Raw genomic sequence first — 19,163 nt, forward strand, 5'->3', positions numbered from 1 at the left:
CCCCTACAGCCCGGCCCCGCTCCCCCTCAGACACCGCCGCTGCGGCGGAGCGCCCGCAGCTGCCGCACCGGACGGGAGACGCGCGGCTGCGCATGCGCCGACACTGCCACGGCCGCCGCCGCCTGCTCGCTTCGGGCGGGGCGGGAACGCGCGGTCACGTGGGCGCACATCCCGCAGGGGGCGGTGCTGGCGCCGGGCCGAGCCGCGTCTCGGGCGGAGGCGGCGGGGCGGAGCGCTGCCTGGTAAGGGGGTGTCCGGCGGGGTCTGGCGGCGGGGAAAGGAAAGGAAAGGGCGGTAGCTGCTGGCCGCGGGCACTGCCCGCCCTTCGGAGCGGGAGGGACTTCTCTGCTGCGGCTCTGAGCAGGGAACGGCTTGGCCGAGCGGGGCGCGCTGCCGAGGAGGCGATGGAGCCGCGGGTTCCTCAGGGCCGACCTGTGGGCGCGGCGAAGTAGAGCGAGAAGCGGCGGTGGGCGGGGCGGGACGCATCGCCCTCAGTGCCGCGGCCCTTCTCGCTCCGTGTCCCAGGGGTCGCTACCGGGGCCGCTCCGGACAGCAGCGGGCAGCACACGCCGGTGCAGCCCGAGCGAGAGACGGAGGTATCGCATAATGCTTTTTTTTTTCGACTTTCTTACGTCTTTGCGTTTAAATTGGACTTCGCATCTCACTGCTGCGTGTTACTGTGCGCTTCTGGCAATGCCGGGCCTGTGAGGCATCCCCGTTTCGCTGCCAGGAGCCGGCTGGAATTCCCGCAGTAGGAAATGGGAAGAAGCCCCTGTGCAGCTGTGGCACTGGAAAGTACAACGTATTCATGAGAAGTACAGGCTTAGATTGCAACAGCTCAAGCCAGACCTGTACTTGCGTGCTTTCCTCGTTGTCTTTCTTTAAATGTGCCTCAGAAATTATTTGTCACTTAAAGGTACAGTTTGTGTTGTTTTCCACTTTGCTTCTAGAAAGGTAGATTAATTCGTACTGCATGAGTAACAACAAACACCTGGAGTGCAAGAACTTTAAAGCCCTAAATGGTCAGACCAAGAGGAAAATAACACACTCCTAAATTCCAGCTCTCCTGCTTCTTGTATGAGTAAGGAAACACCTGGAAATCAAATTGACTTGCAGGAAAACATTACTTATGAAAATCAGAAAGCTGTCACTTCAGTATGATGGGTATGGACCCAATTTTTCCACTTGCTCAGTGCTCTTAAAAGTTACCACACAAATGAGAGGTGTCTGGGAGTAAAAAAAAGAAAGAAAAAAGAAAAACTCACTTAGAAGTCACTTGTGCCAGCTCTACTTCTGCAAACATGCCTAAATGTGATGCTGCTCACTGCACTGTCAGAGGTGTCAGCAGTGATTTAAGTTGGCTTTAACTGTCCAGAAGAGATAAACAGGGAAGAAAGAGTGAGGGCTTATCTTCTGTTCTGTTCATTCATCTTAAAACACTTTAATAGCAATAAACTTATGTACACAACCTCTCTGTTGTGAAGTATTTTATGATTTAAAATTGATTCCAGGAGGAAAGACAAAGTATCAAGAACTACATCAAACATCTCCCAGAGAATTTTCCTCTTGCTTTCCCATTCTCTCACTCCCTCTGCCGCAGGTTAGAAGCCCACTTGACTAGCTTCATCCTCTAGCTGTACCATAGATCCAATCCCTCGCTGTTATCTGTTTAGTCATTTACGCAGTGGTTATACAGTCTGGAGTTAGTACAAGGCAACAAGTACCACATATGACCATGAAGTTAATAATAATGGTGTGGGATAATGGTTGTTACCAGTAGTTGTAACCTTGGAACAAACCTTGACCAACTGTTTTTAGCCTGTTTTCTCACTTGCTTCAGGATTCTTGTGCTTAACAAGGAAGCTTTGTCTGGGGTAGGTTCTCTTAGACAAAACTGGAGCTAGCATGAGACTAGGTAGTGATTAGGCTGAAGTAGCATCCCATGCATGGTTTCTTCTTTCATAATACCATATGGCAAGTGTTTTAGTTTGGCTAGTGACAGCTGGTGTAAACTATCACATTAGGGCAAATCCAAAAACATAGCAGGTAACAGGAAAAATTCCAGCACATGCTTCAGCCCTAATGTTGAGAAAACACTAGAAATAGCACCATGGGGATGTTTTCTTAAACTACTGCTCTTTAATTCCTCTGTGGAAGATGCTCCCACTTCCTTTTCTTTTTCTCTTCTTGAAATCCTAGTGGTCAGGATAAAAAATGGCTGTGTTACAAGACAGACTGTGCACCTGGTAGAGATAATGCACACAACACCTTACCTCTACCATGGCACAGATCAAGGAACAGCCACATTCCACCTCACTGCTTAAAGACCATACTTTAGAAGCTTTAGGTAGATACCAAACTGAAAAAGGTACTATAACATAGAGATGACTTCTGAAGCAGAATCATTGTTATCGTAGGCTTTTAGTATTATTTCATAAGTCACAGTAAAGCCTCTCAAGTAGCAAAAACCAGGAAAATATGTTCTCTAATAGATATTAATTAGCATCAGTGATTACCTAAATTAGTAAAACTTATTGATATCATTACTAATGTATTTGTGTAAAGCTACAATACAGTGGGAGGCACAGCTATAACAGAATGGTAGCACAGTCCTAGGCCAAGGCAAGTAAAAAAAAAAAACTCAAATGACACAGCTCCAAAAATAAAGAGAGGAAAAAAGCTACTTACCCTTAGAAGGCCTCTGATATGAAAGATTCTTCAACAAAATGCTCTTGCATCCACTGCCAGCCCTTAAATGAGGTCTGGGAGTAGGGGTGGATCCTGGCTCTGCCCCTTCCTGTCACTCAGCTACATGGCATGCACCTGAGCTCCTCTGGGTTGGCCCTGCCTTCCCACCAGGTGCTCCATCCCTGCTTTAAGCTATGACTTAGTATTTCTGGTACAGTATACATGCAGTTTCTGTAAATAGTGACTTTTTTCTAAGGTGTGGTTTTGTGGGGAAGTGTGTTTTTCCTGTTTCAGGATGATACAGAAGCATAAGAATGGTTATGTAACTTTTATGTTTCAAGTTTCTCTATTAACTTATTATTTAAGTGAAAGCTTTAAGTTTACTTAGTAGCTGTCCTGTTGGTTTGTTTTCCTTTGTCCTTTTTTTTTTGTTCTGGTTACTTTGGTGACTTTTCTGAGGGTTGTTTTTTTTTCTTGTTTGTTTTGTCTATTGGCTGCTTTTTAAGTTCTGTCCATCTCCTGGAACTGTACATTTGTCAGATGTATGGGAGATTGGTAATCACAGCCTGAACCTCTGATTAATCAACTGAGGCGAGTGTCAGGTCAGCTGTGGGAGCACAGGTGAGAGTAATTTAGCTGTGCTGCTGGAAGGGTTCAACTCCACCTCCTCTAGACCTCATTTAAGAGCTGACCACCACTAAGGCAGCATCTTTTGGAGATTACTATCTGGCAAGATTGCCTCAGCATTTTTCAGTGAAGGCATCCATATTGATGAGTTTTCCTTATAAATAACCTTTTGAATATCTGTTACCATCTTTGTTACTGTTTTTGTATCATTCTACAGCTATTTTTTAGATAGCTTTTTTTTTCTGTGCAACATTTTGTAAGTCTACTGTTTTCTCTTTGATGTGTCTCTGTTCTCAGGTGCTCCATGTAACTTATGTATTTATTCTTTGTAAGCTTTGAAATGTGGAATAGATTTTGTTTTCTTTTGGAGGCAGAGGTCTGTTTCCCTTATGGTCATCTAGATATATCCCCAGTTTTCAGTAGAAAATACTGAGCTTGATTTTATGGATGTTACCTTAAAGTCTTGAATGAACTTACCTGCACTGTTAAATAAGGATGCAGTAGGGAATTTATTTCCGGAAATGCTTTGTATGAGCATCAAATGCAATATTATTACCATAATGATAGCTGTTAGATAGTGTTTTGTTTGTACTGCAGTTCAGAGTAAAATGGATGGCTCTAGTTTTCAAGAAGTGTATTCAGATGTAAGAAGTTTCAATCAGTTAGGAGAAGTTTTTTCACAGACTGAGCATAAGTGGTGCAGTTTTTCCTGTTGCGTTATACTCCATCAAAGAGGATGGCTGTTTTGCTGATTTTTTTTCTTACTCTGCTTCTGTGTGTGCAGAAGTATGTGAATGCTCATAGGAGGTCGCTTGTTGAAAACATGCTTATTGGTTGAGCATGAATAGGCTTCAGTTTTCCTTCTTCTTGGCTCTGTTCTCAGTTTCCAGTGAAGCCCATGTGTGTCTGAACAAGACCAGCAGTCAGTGGGAGGGGATGCTCCATTAGAACAGGAAAATTCTTGTGCCCTGAAAATGCGCTAGTTAATTTTTGGAAGGGCTTATGGTTAAGGTGGTGTAGAAGGGAAAGTAAAGGAAATAATACAAGAGCTGCCTGATGATGCTTTTAAATTCTATCTATTTTCTTCAAATGCTATCATCTAATTCTTGTTTTTAGGCAGCTTCTCAGTTTCCCTTAACTTACAGAGAAATTGCATGTTAGTGAGGAACTAACAATGATTACTGTAGGGCACAGGTACAAATAGCTGGTATGTTGTTTCTAAAGTAGCTGTAGAAAGCGTGCTTCAGAAAGATGTGTGTCGTATCCTTGCATTTATATATACTGACCCTTGATGTTATTGGAGATCTTGATTATGCATACATAGTAAAATCATCTTCATCTGAGTGTACAGAGCTCTGCTGCATTTAATTCTCTTTGGCTGTAACTTAACTTGTTTGAAGTAGTTTTGAAGGTGTATAACTTATAGTTAGTTTAGTTTGAGAATGTTTTCAGTATCCCAAAATGAACTGGATATCTAAGCCTCATGTAGAATAACTAGATTTTAAGACATCCCTATTTCAGCCTATATTAGAAACATGGAAAGAGCAGCACATTTTAATAGTTGGCTCAAATAAAATGTACACGTTATATTTAGTAATTAAAACCTGGCAGCAGAGATTTTTAAGGTTAACTGTGTGTATAGTTGCAATTTGAAATCACTGCCACTAAAGACATGAGTAAATTTAATTGACTTTACAATTGTTTTTCCAGATCAAGGGTGCCATGCAAAGAATGAGTGTTTGAAGAAGTAACTTGGATAATTTCTTTCTTCTTGAACATCTCAAAAGAGAGAGTAAAGATTAACTACAGTAAATTTATACATCTCTCTGGTAATTCTGTTCTCACTTGTTTTTTGTTTAGTGCTGTGGTTAACCTTCATGTAATCACTTAATCTGCCAGTCAACAGTTTTGGATGCCTATTTCCTCATCTGTTACGCTCTAGTTTGACTGCTCTTCTGGTGCCTAATGTCCTCAACTTTGTTTATACCAGGTTGAGAAATTGATAGTGGCTCAGGTAGGTACTTTTATATTATCCACTTTTCAAGCAGGCACATATAAGCCATGTTTTCTTGTGATCGGTACAGAAGAGTTCCCTTGTCATGGCTTTCACACTGCTGCGTCTGGTTAGATGTTTAAAATACTGTCTGTAACAGGTTGCTGTAACTTTACTGCTTTCTTTAAGGCTTCTGTATTATTTCTGCTTCTCCTTCTGTTGCTTCCCTTGTGCCCTCCCAGCAGCAAGCAGCCCCCTGCATCTGAAAGCCCATCCAGTCTCATGAATCCCATCTTGTGTTTGGTTTGTGATTTTTGTGGTAGCATCTACTGTTGAGTGTTTTGTAAATAGATTTTTGTTTTTATCTGATTGGCCATCACTTTAAGGAGGTTTTGACCTCTCCCTTACTATAGCATCTATTGAATTGTATAGGAAATTGCAGCAAAAATATGTAACTCTAGCACATCTTTTTCTATATCCTGGTCACTTCCTGTAGTCACTAATCTAGGCCTTCTCCTGCTGCAGCACATGCTGGTTCTAATAGGATTTTCCTTATTCAAGAATTGCTGTGCTCAATTCTAATTATGTTTCTCTACTTGCCACCTTTTTTTAAATCTACGTGTGACTCTTGTCCTACACTGAGTGTTACCACACACTAATTTTCATCCACTACCTTCATCGTGTGTAGCATTTTTATTTTGGCCTCTCATCAGCTGGTCCACCCTGCTACCTGTGAGCTTTCTCAGTTCCCTTACCTGGGTAGGGGGCAGTGATAGTTTCAGTTCTCAGCACAAAGAATGGGAGTGACAGTCATAGTCAGGGGTGTCAGAAGCAGAGCCTTCTCCTCTTGTTATCCTGTGCAGTTGAATGAAGATGAAGGAAGGGGGCCGGCAGGCTGAAACTTGCTTTCTAAAGAAGATTTGAGCCTTCTTGATGATCACTGCTCTGGGAGGCATCTGAGCCAGACAGAGAACATCTGGGGCGCTTAGTTGTGCACAGATCTTCATAATCCCTCACAGAAGCTTTGTCTTAACAGACATAGTACAGTCCTTATAGGTGATAATTTAGTGAGCGAAGCAGCAGCCTGGGTGTGTGCCTGTAGGCACTGCGCTGAATCAAGGAAATTGTTATATGATGCAACAGAAGTAATACCTGGATTACTTCCCTTAATAAGGACTAGAAAGGGGAGTTGATGGTATACCTATCTGCTTCCCTTTGGTCTGGCAACTTGTGTCTGTGGCAAGCTCTTTCCTGCTTTCTTGCATGTGTTTAACTGAAAGGAAGCAATTGTGTGATTGGAGAATGTAAGGTAACAAACCAGATATTGCTGTCAACTGTGTTGATGCAGGTCCAGCTTGTTCAATTGAGAGTAGTTCACTATTCGTAAGGCATCTGCTGAAACTGGGTACTTGAGTCTCTGACCCAGCTTGTTCTGTTCTCTTGTAGGAAGCGCAGTAAGTTGTGGTCACCAGAAAAAACAAGAATGAGGGAAACAAAAACCAGCTCAATGAGAAAGTGTATGCAAGGCATAGGGCACACTGCTGCATTTTCTTCCTTTTACCTCCAAGTTCTTATGCAGTATTTTGCTAGAATAATTAGGAGTATTATTTCCCATCTCTGAGGGAAGAGATGAACTGGAGGTGGGACACCTAAAGACTAAAAACTAAGGTTTGTAAACATTTTGTTGTACTGGGTTATAGATGTTCTAGTCAGAGACCAGTGGAAATGTAGAACAAAGTGATGATGTTACTTCAGAGTTAAAATTACAGTGTTTTGGATACTGTAATAGTAGGCAAGCAGTAGCAAATAAGGCTTTGACATTATTACATTGCTCTGATTTCATTACTTAAAAGTCCTGCAGAAATATCCTCACTGCTACTAGAGAGCAGGTTTCCTGTGTACCAACAGATGATTAAGAGCCATCTGCATGGAGATGCACTTCTGCTGTCCCTTTAATCATTGGAGACATACTGATGTGCTTCCCAGGGCCAACTCCCTCTTATAACCACTGACTATTTGTGGCTTCTTGCAGAACAGACAGGGTTGGGAATACAGAAGCCTTTTGTTTTTGCTCTGTGTCTCACTGATCTGGTAGGCTCTCTTTGTTCTTGTCTGTCTAGCCACACTTTTTCCTTGTTCAGGTTGAATAGTGCAGTAATGCTCTGTTTTCAAGCATTTAAATCAGTAGTGTCAGGGGGAGCTGTTCCTCTGCAGCTTTAGTTTACTCTGAAGCTGAACAGAATGCGAATGAGAGCCATGGCTTTACTCCAGTTCATGAAGTCCTCAAGAATGATGGAACATGTCTAGCATTTGTGCTTTTATATATCTAACATGTTTGTCTGAATTGCAAGTCATCTCAGAGAAGCTGTTATTTTTATATGCCTACTTAGTTTTAACTTGCACAAAACTGTAAGGTAGGTAGAAGTGTTTTGGAGGCTAATGTGCTATAGGCAAAGCCCCCTGAGGGAAAACAAATTAGTCAAGAAAATGAATGGTATTTCATGGTATTTTCCGGCTATATTTCTTCAAGAATTTCCCTGGCGATGATCCTGTCAGATGGGTTCAGAACAATTTTATAATTGATGGGTATATTTTTGTTGTCTCTACCACATTTCCACAGCTCTTTTCAATGCTCAGGTAATTGTTGTAGCCTTCTGGCTTCTTCATGACTGACCTTTTCTGGGAAGAAAGTTATCCTTAGCTGGAGCTTCAGTCTGTGTTATTACATGATGATACATGTAACAGTCTAATTTCTATGTATTTTACCAGTTGCAACCTGAAACAATATTGCTTTGGCAAGGAACTGTACAGAAAGACCTTGTTCTAATAGACCCTGTGCCAAAGGAAAGATAGTTGGAAAACTGGAAATGGTCATTTGTGTGGCTTGAAATTGTTAATCATTTGATTTAAACAGAACCAAATGAGACCATTTTAACGTGGACTTCCTAAGTTTGTGTTTTATAAGACTGCGGTGTTGTTTGGTTTTTGACAGTTTTTTTCCCAACCTTTCAGCCAAGTCAGCTGCTTTGTCTGAAGAATTAGCACAGATTTAATGTACTGAACTGTTCAGCAGGTAGAATCCCATGAGTCCTTCATGTTCCTTTCATACAGCTTTTCCCAAAAGGGAAATATACATCCGTAAAGACTTCAGCATACGGCACAAAATTCTCCATATATATTGGAATTCTTTGGACTTGTTTAATATCTAAAAGGTTAGAACATCTGTAATGACCTGGAATGCTAAATTGCTGATGACAATTTTTTCAAGGCAACAACTAAAACTGTATGAAATGGTAAGTTGTTTATCTTCTTCAGTGTAGGTTGAGTTTATTCTGCAGTTTAGAAGCTGCAATCTGAATTCTTCTGATCCAGGCATTATTGTGCTGGATTTTTTTTTATTATTACAGCCAAGTTACAAATCCCAGAAAAATAAGGTTTGCATGGAAAGTTCTTGGCAGATCTTTCTTGGAACAGCACAAACAAAACTGCTTAACAAGGAGGCATTCATTATTTCAGTCTTGCTACTCTCTGGTATTAAAGTCACCATCTGTAAAGTTACTGGCATTTTCTTTGAGTCTCTCTAACAAAAAGCACAGGGGAGCAGTCATTCAAGTGTGGTAGTGAGAGATAGGCTGCATTTGCTAAGCTTGCTTTCTGTTTTTAATAGCTATTGTGCTTTATCAAGCTGAGCTAATGCATTGATTGTGTGTTCCCATAGTAAACAACTTCTAGGAAACCAGCTACATTTCAGAAGGACAAATCTGTTGTTTCATCTTCAGAAGTCTGCGGTCATAGAGCTCACAATTAAAGAAGAGGGAATTTGGTGCCACAAGGCATGGGAAGCAGAGTGTCTCTGCTTGCTGTTTGTAACTGTTAATTGATAAACACTGCAAATGGTTCATGGAAGAAAAAGCTTGAGAGGCTTAAAGGATGTGTATTTTCTTGAACATTTAGTGATGTGTTCTCATCTCCTTGGGTTACCTGTAGTCATATAGTTGCTGTTTATGGGTATTTTCACTTAGTGTCTTCAGGGCCTCAGTTTTATCGCACCTTAACAGCACTTGCTTTTCTTTGTAGCGTAGAATAACATTTTCTTTTATGCAATAAAAAATAATTGTGCATACTGAGTCTAGATATATCCCATAAGAGATAAATACTTCTATTTTATCTATTCGTATTTAATAATCTTTCTTGCAGGGCTATGCATGAACTACACTGGTGCAATAGAATCATACAGTATCCAGTATTAGCTACAGTGCTGTTCTCTGACTGATCAGAGGTGTCAAGCTGTGTTGTGTCTTCATCTTATAAGCAGGTGGGAGTCTTGATGAATTTAGGAGGTATTGGATTGGAAGCTGTTTTCAGATGAGTTCTTTCTACTTATGTTTGGTTTTGAGAGGATGTTCTTTAACTAATCTGCTGGTACCAGGAAGTACTGATTAGGCTGGAATTGAACTGGAGCACAGTTGTTTTGTCTGAGCTGGGTTTCTTGGAAGAATGTAAATAAAAGCAACTGGAGAAAGCTGTAATTAGAGTCAAGCTTTGAAATGGTGAGCATTCAGAGATGGACAGTTAAGGCGCAGAGTGAGGTTATTTGGGTATTTTCATGGGCTTGGTCATCTCCTTGTTTACCCCTCATCTTCAAACTGATCCACAGGGCTTTGGTATTCATGGACTGGAATATAGACTAAAGCTTTTTATTGTCTCACTTACTTGGCACTTTATGCTAGGAGGAAGGTGTAACTTGAAAACATGCTATTCAGTCCTGTTATTGTCTTTCTTATATCTGTGCTTTTGTATCTCTGTAGAATGACTGCTGCATGCTTATCTTCCAGTAGCATTTGCCTGGGAGGGCAGTTCATTTTTGTCATGAGTGTATATCCAAGTGCGAGGATAAAGGTAATTAAAATATAGGATCAGATTAATAGTAAATCATGAAGGCAGGGGGGAAAAAAAAAAGCAAATACTAGAATTTTAGGGTCTGTTTTCACAGATTTACATGTTTTTAACTCCATGGAATCTGAGCAGCGTACTGGTTTTGAAATGACTTAATTGCAGCATTTTAACCATTCTGAAATGTCTTCAGAAAGATGAAGCTGTTCTTTATAAAGAGTCAAAGGGCCCAAATGATACTTGAAGTCGCAGTTGGATGGTACAGGAAATAATTTCTAGGACTAACAGTGCCATATAATGCAGTCTGTCCAGTGCAGAATTGCTTTGTTTGAAATTTCAGTGCAGTAGCTTCCTATTGATTGGTTTTACCCCAACTTTGCTGTTGTCTGTGCTGATGCAGCCAGCATAAACACTTACTTCATTTTGATTAATTAACAGTGTTTATTCTGACTAATAGGTCCAAAATGTAATTGTGCTCAGACCAGATACAGATCACTTCTTTACCACTCTGCTGTTTGCTACAGCTGATGAAAACCATGGCCTTCCAGGTGATAGGGGGAAAAAGAAACAGCAGAACTTTGGGCTGTAGCAAATGGCAGCATGTTATTTAATGGGGAGGAGCTGGCAGGAGACCTTCACCTCACTTATTTAGCTTTCCAAGATTGTAAGTTTTGGAGTCTATGGGGTAAAAACATATGGGTGGGTCGGGGAAGGAGTGTTAGCTGTAGCAAAAGTGAACAGTTGTTCTTTTCTCTGCATAAGGAAAGCAAACACAGAAGTACTTTTAGATGAGGAACAGTAAAATTTATGTGTGATTTTTGGACAGAAATGAAAGGGTTTTTTTATAAAGTATTTCCTTTTGAACTTGGGTAAGTTTTCATGTTAAAAAGTCATAGACAAATGTTCCACTCAGTAACAAGCTATCTATGTTGCATTACAGTACTTGAGGTAGAGGATGTTAGCTGAAGGTGTAACTTCATTTTGGTCTACTACATCACAGTTCTTTTATCCTCTATTTTGCTTAACAGTCACAGTCCTTTTTAGCATATGACAAAGATCTCCGCTGGGAATATTAATACCAAATAAGTCACAGGACTGCAAAATGAATGTCAGATATCTTCAGAGTGAGTCAGTGGAAACAATTATCCACTAATTGTGTTTTTTTAGGTGAGCTATTCTGACAGTATCAAAGCCTTACTGAAATCAAGGTAGACTGCATCTACCACTCTCCCCCCGTCCACCCAGTGAGTGACATCCTCATGAAAGGCCACCAGGTTGGTTGAGCACGACCTCCCCTTGGTGAACCCATGCTGAGTACTCCTGATAACCTCCTTTTCTCCCAGTTGACTGGAGATGGCATCCAGCACAAGCTGTTCCATCACCTTCCCTGGGACGGGCACTCACGGACCACCTCTTCCCTGACTAAAGGGAAATCTCCCATTCCCCAGAGTCTCATCAACCTCCAGGGTCTGGGATTCCTGCGGGAGAGCCCTTTCACTAAAGACAGACGCAGCGATCCTGAGCTTGGAAGAAGAGCCGTTTAAAAGCTAACCAGCTCTCACAGGCCCCCTTGCCTTCTAGCACCCTGGCCCACGGGATAGCCCCGAGTAGGTCCCGATAGAGATCAAAGTTGGCTCTCCTAAAGTCCAGAGCTCTTGCAAGTGTGCGGGGCGCCGCAAGGCGCTGGTGCTGCCGGGCGCAGCTGGCGTGGCCATAGCTCGCCTCCTGCCGGTGACGTGCGGGATGTCTCGGCCTTCGCCGCCGACATACAGCTGGGCCGTGGGGCTTCTTACCGTATTGCATAGCAGGACGGCTTGAGGCAGCATCTAAAAGGTAGTTCTGCCCTTTCGCGAAACGTGATACTTTCTGGTCTTCTCCATTGCGATATTAAAGCAATGCGAATAGCTTAGGTTGGATCTACAGCGTGTCTTTTGCTTACTGGAATAGAAGTAGTTTCCTGGATGCTGGACACGAACAGCCCTTGCGTGTGCTGGAAAAGGGTAAATACGTGTGTTAAGAATTGAACTAACCTACCCTACGCCTCCATTCGCTGCAGTAATAGCACGTAATAGCGGAACGGCGAGGGAGAACCGGCTGCCGCGCGGCCGTCCCTTCCCGGGTCTCGGGCCTGGCTCCTCCAGGGGAGCGGGATCCCGGCCGCGCTCCGTTCTCTCGCCGCGCACCGCCGCACCCCGTGGCTCCCCGCCTCCCTTGCCCTCAGCCCGTCCCGTCCCGTCGCTGCTGTGCTCCCAGCCGCTGTCTGTGCCGTGCCGCCATTTTGAGAGCGGCCGACGGACGCAGGCGGGGCGTGAGCTGGAGCTTCCTGGGCTCCGAGCTGGGCACGGTGGCGGTGCTGTTCCGGGTGCCGCTGCGCTGTGTCGGCGTTGCAAACTGCAAGGTAATCTTCGAAAGGAGACAGCTTGGGTGTCTTTATTGAGGGTGGGTTTTCAGGTTGGAAATTTCCTCGGCTCTGCACTTGTCTCAAAGGCAGGAGTTTCTAACGGCTGTTTCCTTTCTGCTGTACAGGAGCATGTTCTTACCCAGATCTGTTAAAGTCAAGAGGAGTGCTGATGAGGACAAAAGCTGTACAGCCAAGAAAAATAAATCGTCTTTTGGAGGGTTTCCGTTAGAGAAGAACGCTGAGTCCCAAGACGGTAAATCAGCTACAACAGAAACTTCCACTTCAAAATGCGAGTCGGATGAAGTTGTACAGTGTGCAGAACCCATCCATGTTCCATCAGATCTTGGTGTTCCTGACCCATCTTTAGGAAAAGACAACCAAAATACCACCGAAGATGGCTCTTCAGAGGAACCCGTAAAATCCTTCAGCAAATCTCAGCGTTGGGCAGAACCTGGAGAACCCGTGTGTGTTGTCTGTGGTCGCTATGGAGAGTATATATGTGATAAAACAGATGAAGATGTCTGTAGCTTGGAATGTAAAGCCAAACACCTCCTACAAATTCAAGAGAAGGAGGAAAAGCTTAAATCTGATCACCTCACAAAAGGAGAATCTCAAGAAGAAGCTCTCCTGCTTAATAGACCTTATTTCTATAAAGAACACTCCTTTATTTTAGGTTTGCGAGATGAGCAGGTTGAGAACCTTAAACTACAGTTAGGTATCGCAATCCACGGCCAGCAAGTTCCAAGGCCTATTATAGAGTTTGAGCACTGTGGTTTTCCTGGAACTTTAAACAGTAATTTAAAGAAATCTGGCTATGAAGTCCCAACTCCCATCCAAATGCAAATGATCCCTGTTGGACTGTTAGGGAGGGATATTGTGGCTAGTGCAGACACAGGCTCAGGAAAAACAGCAGCCTTCCTGCTCCCTGTTATTATGAAGGTTTTGAACGAGGTAATAAACGGTGTGTGTTTAGAGGAAGTGATATGCAACCTTACCTCCAAGATTTTCAGTGTTATTGAGAATGTAATTGCAGTCTTCTTAATATCAAGTGATTTATTTATTTGATTGAACGTTGGCTCTTGGTGGGAGAGGGTTGTTGGTTATTTTGTGCTCTGAGTGCTAAATCATCTCCATTAGTATTATGTAACATACAGTTTCTGTTCGTTAAAAAAAGGTAGCTAAATTCTGAGGTAAACTTCCTGCCTGACTTAGAAAATGATTTCAGGTGTTGTGCAAGGAGCAGTTACTAGATATTGATGCACCAGGTGGCTGAAAGGTTCTTGACATTTGTATGATGTTGTCAGGTAATTTCAGTTGGAATACACTTGGCTGACCATCAAACAGCCAGAGGAGTTTCAGGTTATATGATGTTGGAAATCCTTTAGCTTTATAAATAGTGGTGTCAGTGGGGAGAAAGCAATTATGAAAATCTTTGCTTAAGAAGGATGTGAATGTATGATGAGAAATAATGGCAAATAGCATTCTGTACCTCGTGCATCGGTTCTATATTATATTCTGATGTCTCTTCTGTCTGGCTATCCTCAATGTCTGTAGGACAGTTGTATGTGTGTAATTATTATTTCACTACATAATCTCTTTGGTTTTCTGTCTTAAGGGTACTTTACTAGTCAATTTATATGTAGAAAGTATTTTGTTTAAGATAATTTCCATTTTAATGTAACAGGCAGATTATACATTAAGAATGTAAGGGTAACGTGGTTATAAGATACTGTTTGACATTTCCTGGCTTAGATACTTCTAATTGCAGCAGTGAGTTTTCAGTTGTTTTCATCTTGGCAAGCATTCAACTTAACCAAGTCCTTCTGGACTGTGTAATTCCCCTGAAGATAGAGCAGGAAAGGAACAGTTTCCTGCTGTTGGTCATTTGTTAATATTATCACTCACTAATATAAATGGGTGACAGGGGTTATTGATTTTGAAGTTTTCAGAGAGATGTTTTTGCTGCATAGGGGTCCTATCGGTACTTGTCTTCTCTGTCTAATACTTACTGATGTGCTTAGTCACAGTGGTGCCTAAGATGATAAGGAGAAATATTAAGTTCCTGTGATATCAAGACTTCTGAAATCTCTGCAGTCTCTCTAGGTATAGTTAGTATCCCGCATTTTGAGTTCATGTGGAATTTATCCTGAGTTCTTCTGTAACTTCAGTTGCAATAACTAAAATACAAAAATAACAAAACACCACTTGGATTCCCTTCCTGGGCCTTTTGTTCCATTTTTTTGTTCACTGTCAGGGATTTCTTTTCTGCCTTCTGTCTTCAGACAAAAAGGGCATTAGCAGTCTAACTGTATCCACAGCAGCTACGCTACATATTTAGTATTTCAGTACTGGGTGAGGTAGTCTTGAAAGCTTTTTACCTCCAACTATAAAGTAGTTCTGTGTTCAACAGGTTTCTTATCTCCTTTTATAGACAGTAACTCCATCTGCCCTTATTTTGGCACCGACGAGAGAGTTAGCAATTCAGATAGAAAGACAAGCTAAAGAACTCATGGCTGGTTTACCAAACATGAGAACAGTTCTCCTGGTAGGAGGTTTACCGCTGCCACCCCAGCTTCATCGTCTCAAGCAAAGTGTCAAGGTAAGGACTGAGTTGTTTCCACACCATTCACAGAGAAGACAGACGTGACCTTTGACATATGTGGGTATGCACAGATGTGGAGTTTTTCCTAAGTATGTGAAAACTACTGAAATAATTATTGGTTCTTGGAAATTTTGCAGTAATAATTCTTTGTTTTACTTCTGATTGAATGTAGCGAAGGTGGTGGTTGTTGTTTTGGAAAGGATCACACATAGTATTGCTGCTTTCAAATAGTGAAATGTGCTGTTTTTGTAGAGTTGTAGGTAAGGTTGAAAATGATTCTATTTTTTAATGCAGTCTAGATTGCACTGATGGTATTTAGATGTTTCATTTCCTTTTGAGGATTCATAATTAAGTAACCTAGAAAATTTAGAGGTTTATTTGAACGTAAGTAGTTTCACTAATTATCACCATCTTCACCTCAGTGCTGGAACCTGATAGTTCTTTTTCTAGGATTTTCATCTTTCTTCTAACGGATTTTTTCTTTTCTTTTTGTCAGGTTATAATAGCAACACCTGGAAGACTTCTAGAGATATTAAGGCAAAGTTCTGTTCAACTGCATGGCATAAAAATTGTAGTAGTGGATGAAGTAAGTCTGTTAATTCTCAAGGCTATATTGTATATACAGAGATCTGTGTAGAGTCACTGTGGGTGCCTTATCAAATGATCACATGGAGTGTTCACTACAAAGATGAAATGTATTTATGAGAGAATTTCACCTTAAACCATTTGAGATGTTTGAACAGTGCATATTCTGCTGGCTATAGGAGACTTGGATATCTGACAGCTGGGATAGTGTTACTAGACCACTGTGAACGAGTTATTTTTGGTTTTCCTACATAGCTTTTCTTCTAATGGAAGTTTCTATTGCATTTGGATTATTACGTGCCAATCACACACGTCATGGCTCATCTTTTCAAGTTCAGGCTTCTGCTGTTTTTTTGGGGAATCTGATACAGATACAGTATTATTATTATTTTATTTTACTTAGGTGGATACTATGTTAAAAATGGGTTTTCAGCAGCAAGTGTTGGATATCTTGGAAGAGGTTTCTCCTGATCATCAAACCATACTGGTGTCAGCCACAGTTCCAGTGGGCATCGAACACTTAGCAAATCAGCTCCTGCACGATTTTGTAAGGATAACAATTGGAGAAAAGAATCTACCGTGCTCCAATGTGCGCCAGATTGTTTTGTGGGTAGAAGAACCTTCTAAAAAGAAGAAACTGTTTGAAATACTAAATGTAAGTGCAATAGTTTTTCTCATGAGACATGTATAAAACTTTGTGTGTCTTCACAAATCTCTGCCAGGTTCTTATCTTTGATTCTGATCTGTATTTGTTCATCTAGAAGGGACATTACTGCTAGAGTCATTGAGCAGCAGAGATCAAATCAGAGTTCTTGATGATGAGCAGCAAACTGTAGTACCTTCTTATTTAGTGTTTTAATTTTACAGGATAAGAAACACTTCAAGCCTCCAGTGTTGGTATTTGTGGACTGCAAGCTAGGAGCTGATCTGTTGAGTGATGCTGTTCATAAGATTACAGGATTACAATGTACTTCCATGCATTCTGAAAAATCTCAGGTGGAAAGAACAGCCATATTACAGGTTTGTGCCTCCTAAAGGTTATAGGTTCTTGGTAGTTAGAACATGACCTCAATTAGGTCAAAGCTTACTGTTCTTCTGTGGTAAAATATGGAGTTTTTCTGGGGGAAAACAGGAGAGAGATGTGGGGCCTGTTAAAATTACAGATGAAGTCATTTTAAAAGCAGATAAATGCTGGACACTATTTCCTAGGTTATTTGCTTTGAAACATGAATTTTAAAATGCATTTCACTTAAATCGATGCTTTTATAATTAAAATGGGGGTTCTGGTTTTTCTTTAGCTCTTTGTAAGTGATGCTCCTATTTAAATCAGGAATACAAGGGATCGTTTTGTCTTCTTTAATAGAATAAACCCATTGGTCACTGTTACATCCAACATAGGATTTCATGTTTGAAAATAGTGATAAAGTTAAAAAAACAAAACAAAAAAAACACCAAAATCAGTTAATTTCTTTTTTTCCCCCCCCCTGTCAGGGATTACTTCAAGATAAGTATGAAGTGATAGTAAGTACTGGAGTCCTTGGACGAGGACTTGACCTTGTCAATGTCAAACTGGTGGTAAATTTTGATATGCCTTCAAGTATGGATGAGTATGTACATCAGGTAAGAAATATTGTCATTGATTTGTTGAAGTACTATTTGAAAGTACACTGAAGTCTGACATCAGCTTGGGGAAATTCTCTTATGAGAAGAGACTGAGGGAGATGGACTTGTCTGGGGTGGAAAAGAGAAGGCTTAGGGTAGATTTAATTGCTGCACTGATGGATGGTTACGGAGCAGACAGAGCCAAACTGCGCTTGTAGATGTGCTGTGATAAGTTGAGAGACAATGGGCACAGCTTGCTGCAAGGGAAATTCTGACCAGATAAAAGGAGAAAGTGATTTTAATGAAGAGAGTGGTAAAGCAGTGAAACAAGTTGCTCAAAGTGGTTGTGGAGCCTTGGAAACATTCAGAACTCAGCAGGACCAAGGCCCGGAGCAATCTGAACTAAATTTGGTTAGCCCTGTTTGGGATAGGAGTTTGGAATGGATGTCTTCCAAAAGTCCTCCTAACCACGGTTATTCCACGTTACTAACTGCATTACGCCTCTTTGTTTTTTGGGTTCTTTGTACTTAAGCAGGTAGTAAATAAATATCCAAGTTATGCTTGTACTAAAATACTATTTCTTTTTAGACTTAGAAAATCTTTTTAGATTCTCCTCTAATGATTCTCCTCTAATTTTTCAAGCACTTTAGATATAATACGGAGTAATTTTGTCACGAGAACATTGGGAGTAAAGGGCTTTTGCTGTGATGACACTTGCACGTATTGTGCGTATTACAAGATATATCTGTGTGGTATTGCTATAACATTTGAAAAACTAGTATTCTGTGATTCTGTGAAATCTCAATATTAGTGTTGGATTATTGGTATGTGCCAGAAACTAAGGCGTATCGTAATTGGTGTATCCCAAATCTAGGAAGTATGTTGAATTTTAGTGTGTAGGGGATGAGATAATGTTCCTGAATACCTCAGTGTGTTTTATAAAGGAAAATAAGGAGATATTGAGGAAATTATGTTTACTATTAAACTGAGCCTTAATAACTTAAACCAAGCTGTTTCTTTTTCAGGTTGGAAGAGCAGGGAGGCTGGGTCACAGTGGAACTGCAATTACTTTCATCAATAACAACAGCAAGAAACTCTTCTGGGATGTTGTGAAGAGGGTAAAACCAACAGGCACTATTCTTCCCCCACAGCTGCTTAATTCCCCGTATCTTCATGACCAAAAGAGAAGGGAACAACAGAGACTTAAACAATTAGAAAATGTAACCGGGGATAATATTATGGACATCATTAGAAAACATGACAAAAATAGTTCTCAGAGGTAACGAGGATAAAGCAGACTTTGTAATTACTGTGGAAGCGTGATAAAAATAAATGTGGGATTTTCATATCTCTTTGTATTCCCTTGAAAACAAACAACAACAACAAAAACCTATGCATTGTTTTCTAGTAAGTCTCGTGTTTATCTCATGTATTAATAGCTGGGGTTGGTAGCTTTTCCCTTTGCATTGCCTTTTGTCTCCCTCTGCTGGACGTTGTAAAAACATTCCCATTCAGTTGTACGGTACTTCTGAACGCGTCCGTGTTGTGATGTGTTTCCAGCCTTGAGGCGGAGATGTCACGAAACGATTAGGCACTGCCCGGCTCGCTGCATGTCCCATTGCCGTGAGGCTGCCGGACCGGGATCCGGACCGTGCGGGGTTCGCGGCGCCTTTCCGCGGCCCGGCCCGCTGCCGGCGGAGCAGAGGCCCCGGGCCGCCTCAGTCCCGCCCCCCTGTGACGCCGCTCCCGGCCCGAACCAATCTCCTGGGCCC

At 41.5% G+C, this 19,163-nt stretch overlaps 1 protein-coding gene across 9 annotated transcripts; it reads left to right on the top strand.

The window, feature by feature from the left end:
- Positions 1-144: 144 nt before the first annotated feature.
- Positions 145-18,829, top strand: DDX59 (DEAD-box helicase 59). 9 transcript variants are annotated; one of them, XM_072343101.1, is made up of 9 exons: positions 5,181-5,329; positions 10,117-10,207; positions 12,728-13,553; positions 15,034-15,201; positions 15,701-15,790; positions 16,193-16,444; positions 16,657-16,809; positions 17,281-17,409; positions 18,417-18,829. In XM_072343101.1, the coding sequence occupies exons 3-9, from the start codon at positions 12,732-12,734 to the stop codon at positions 18,672-18,674; spliced, it is 1,872 nt and encodes a 623-aa protein (XP_072199202.1). In that variant the 5' UTR covers positions 5,181-5,329; positions 10,117-10,207; positions 12,728-12,731; the 3' UTR covers positions 18,675-18,829. The 9 variants fall into 9 exon arrangements, with proteins under 9 accessions (XP_072199197.1, XP_072199204.1, XP_072199202.1 ...); XM_072343105.1 differs by lacking the exon at positions 5,181-5,329 and adding an exon at positions 9,571-9,623; XM_072343096.1 differs by lacking the exons at positions 5,181-5,329; positions 10,117-10,207 and adding an exon at positions 145-242.
- The last annotated feature ends 334 nt before the right edge of the window (positions 18,830-19,163 follow it).

Source organism: Excalfactoria chinensis, chromosome 8 (genome assembly GCF_039878825.1).
Source record: "Excalfactoria chinensis isolate bCotChi1 chromosome 8, bCotChi1.hap2, whole genome shotgun sequence".
In the NCBI taxonomy this organism is placed as follows: Eukaryota; Metazoa; Chordata; class Aves; order Galliformes; family Phasianidae; genus Excalfactoria; species Excalfactoria chinensis.

Excerpts from the sequence above, each read along its gene's own strand:
- DDX59 (XM_072343096.1), top strand. The coding sequence starts at position 12,732 with ATGTTCTTACCCAGATCTGTTAAAGTCAAGAGGAGTGCTGATGAGGAC. Across the intron at positions 15,791-16,192 it reads AAATTGTAGTAGTGGATGAA|GTGGATACTATGTTAAAAAT; the intron begins GTAAGTCTGTTA and ends TATTTTACTTAG. Across the intron at positions 17,410-18,416 it reads TGGATGAGTATGTACATCAG|GTTGGAAGAGCAGGGAGGCT; the intron begins GTAAGAAATATT and ends TTTCTTTTTCAG.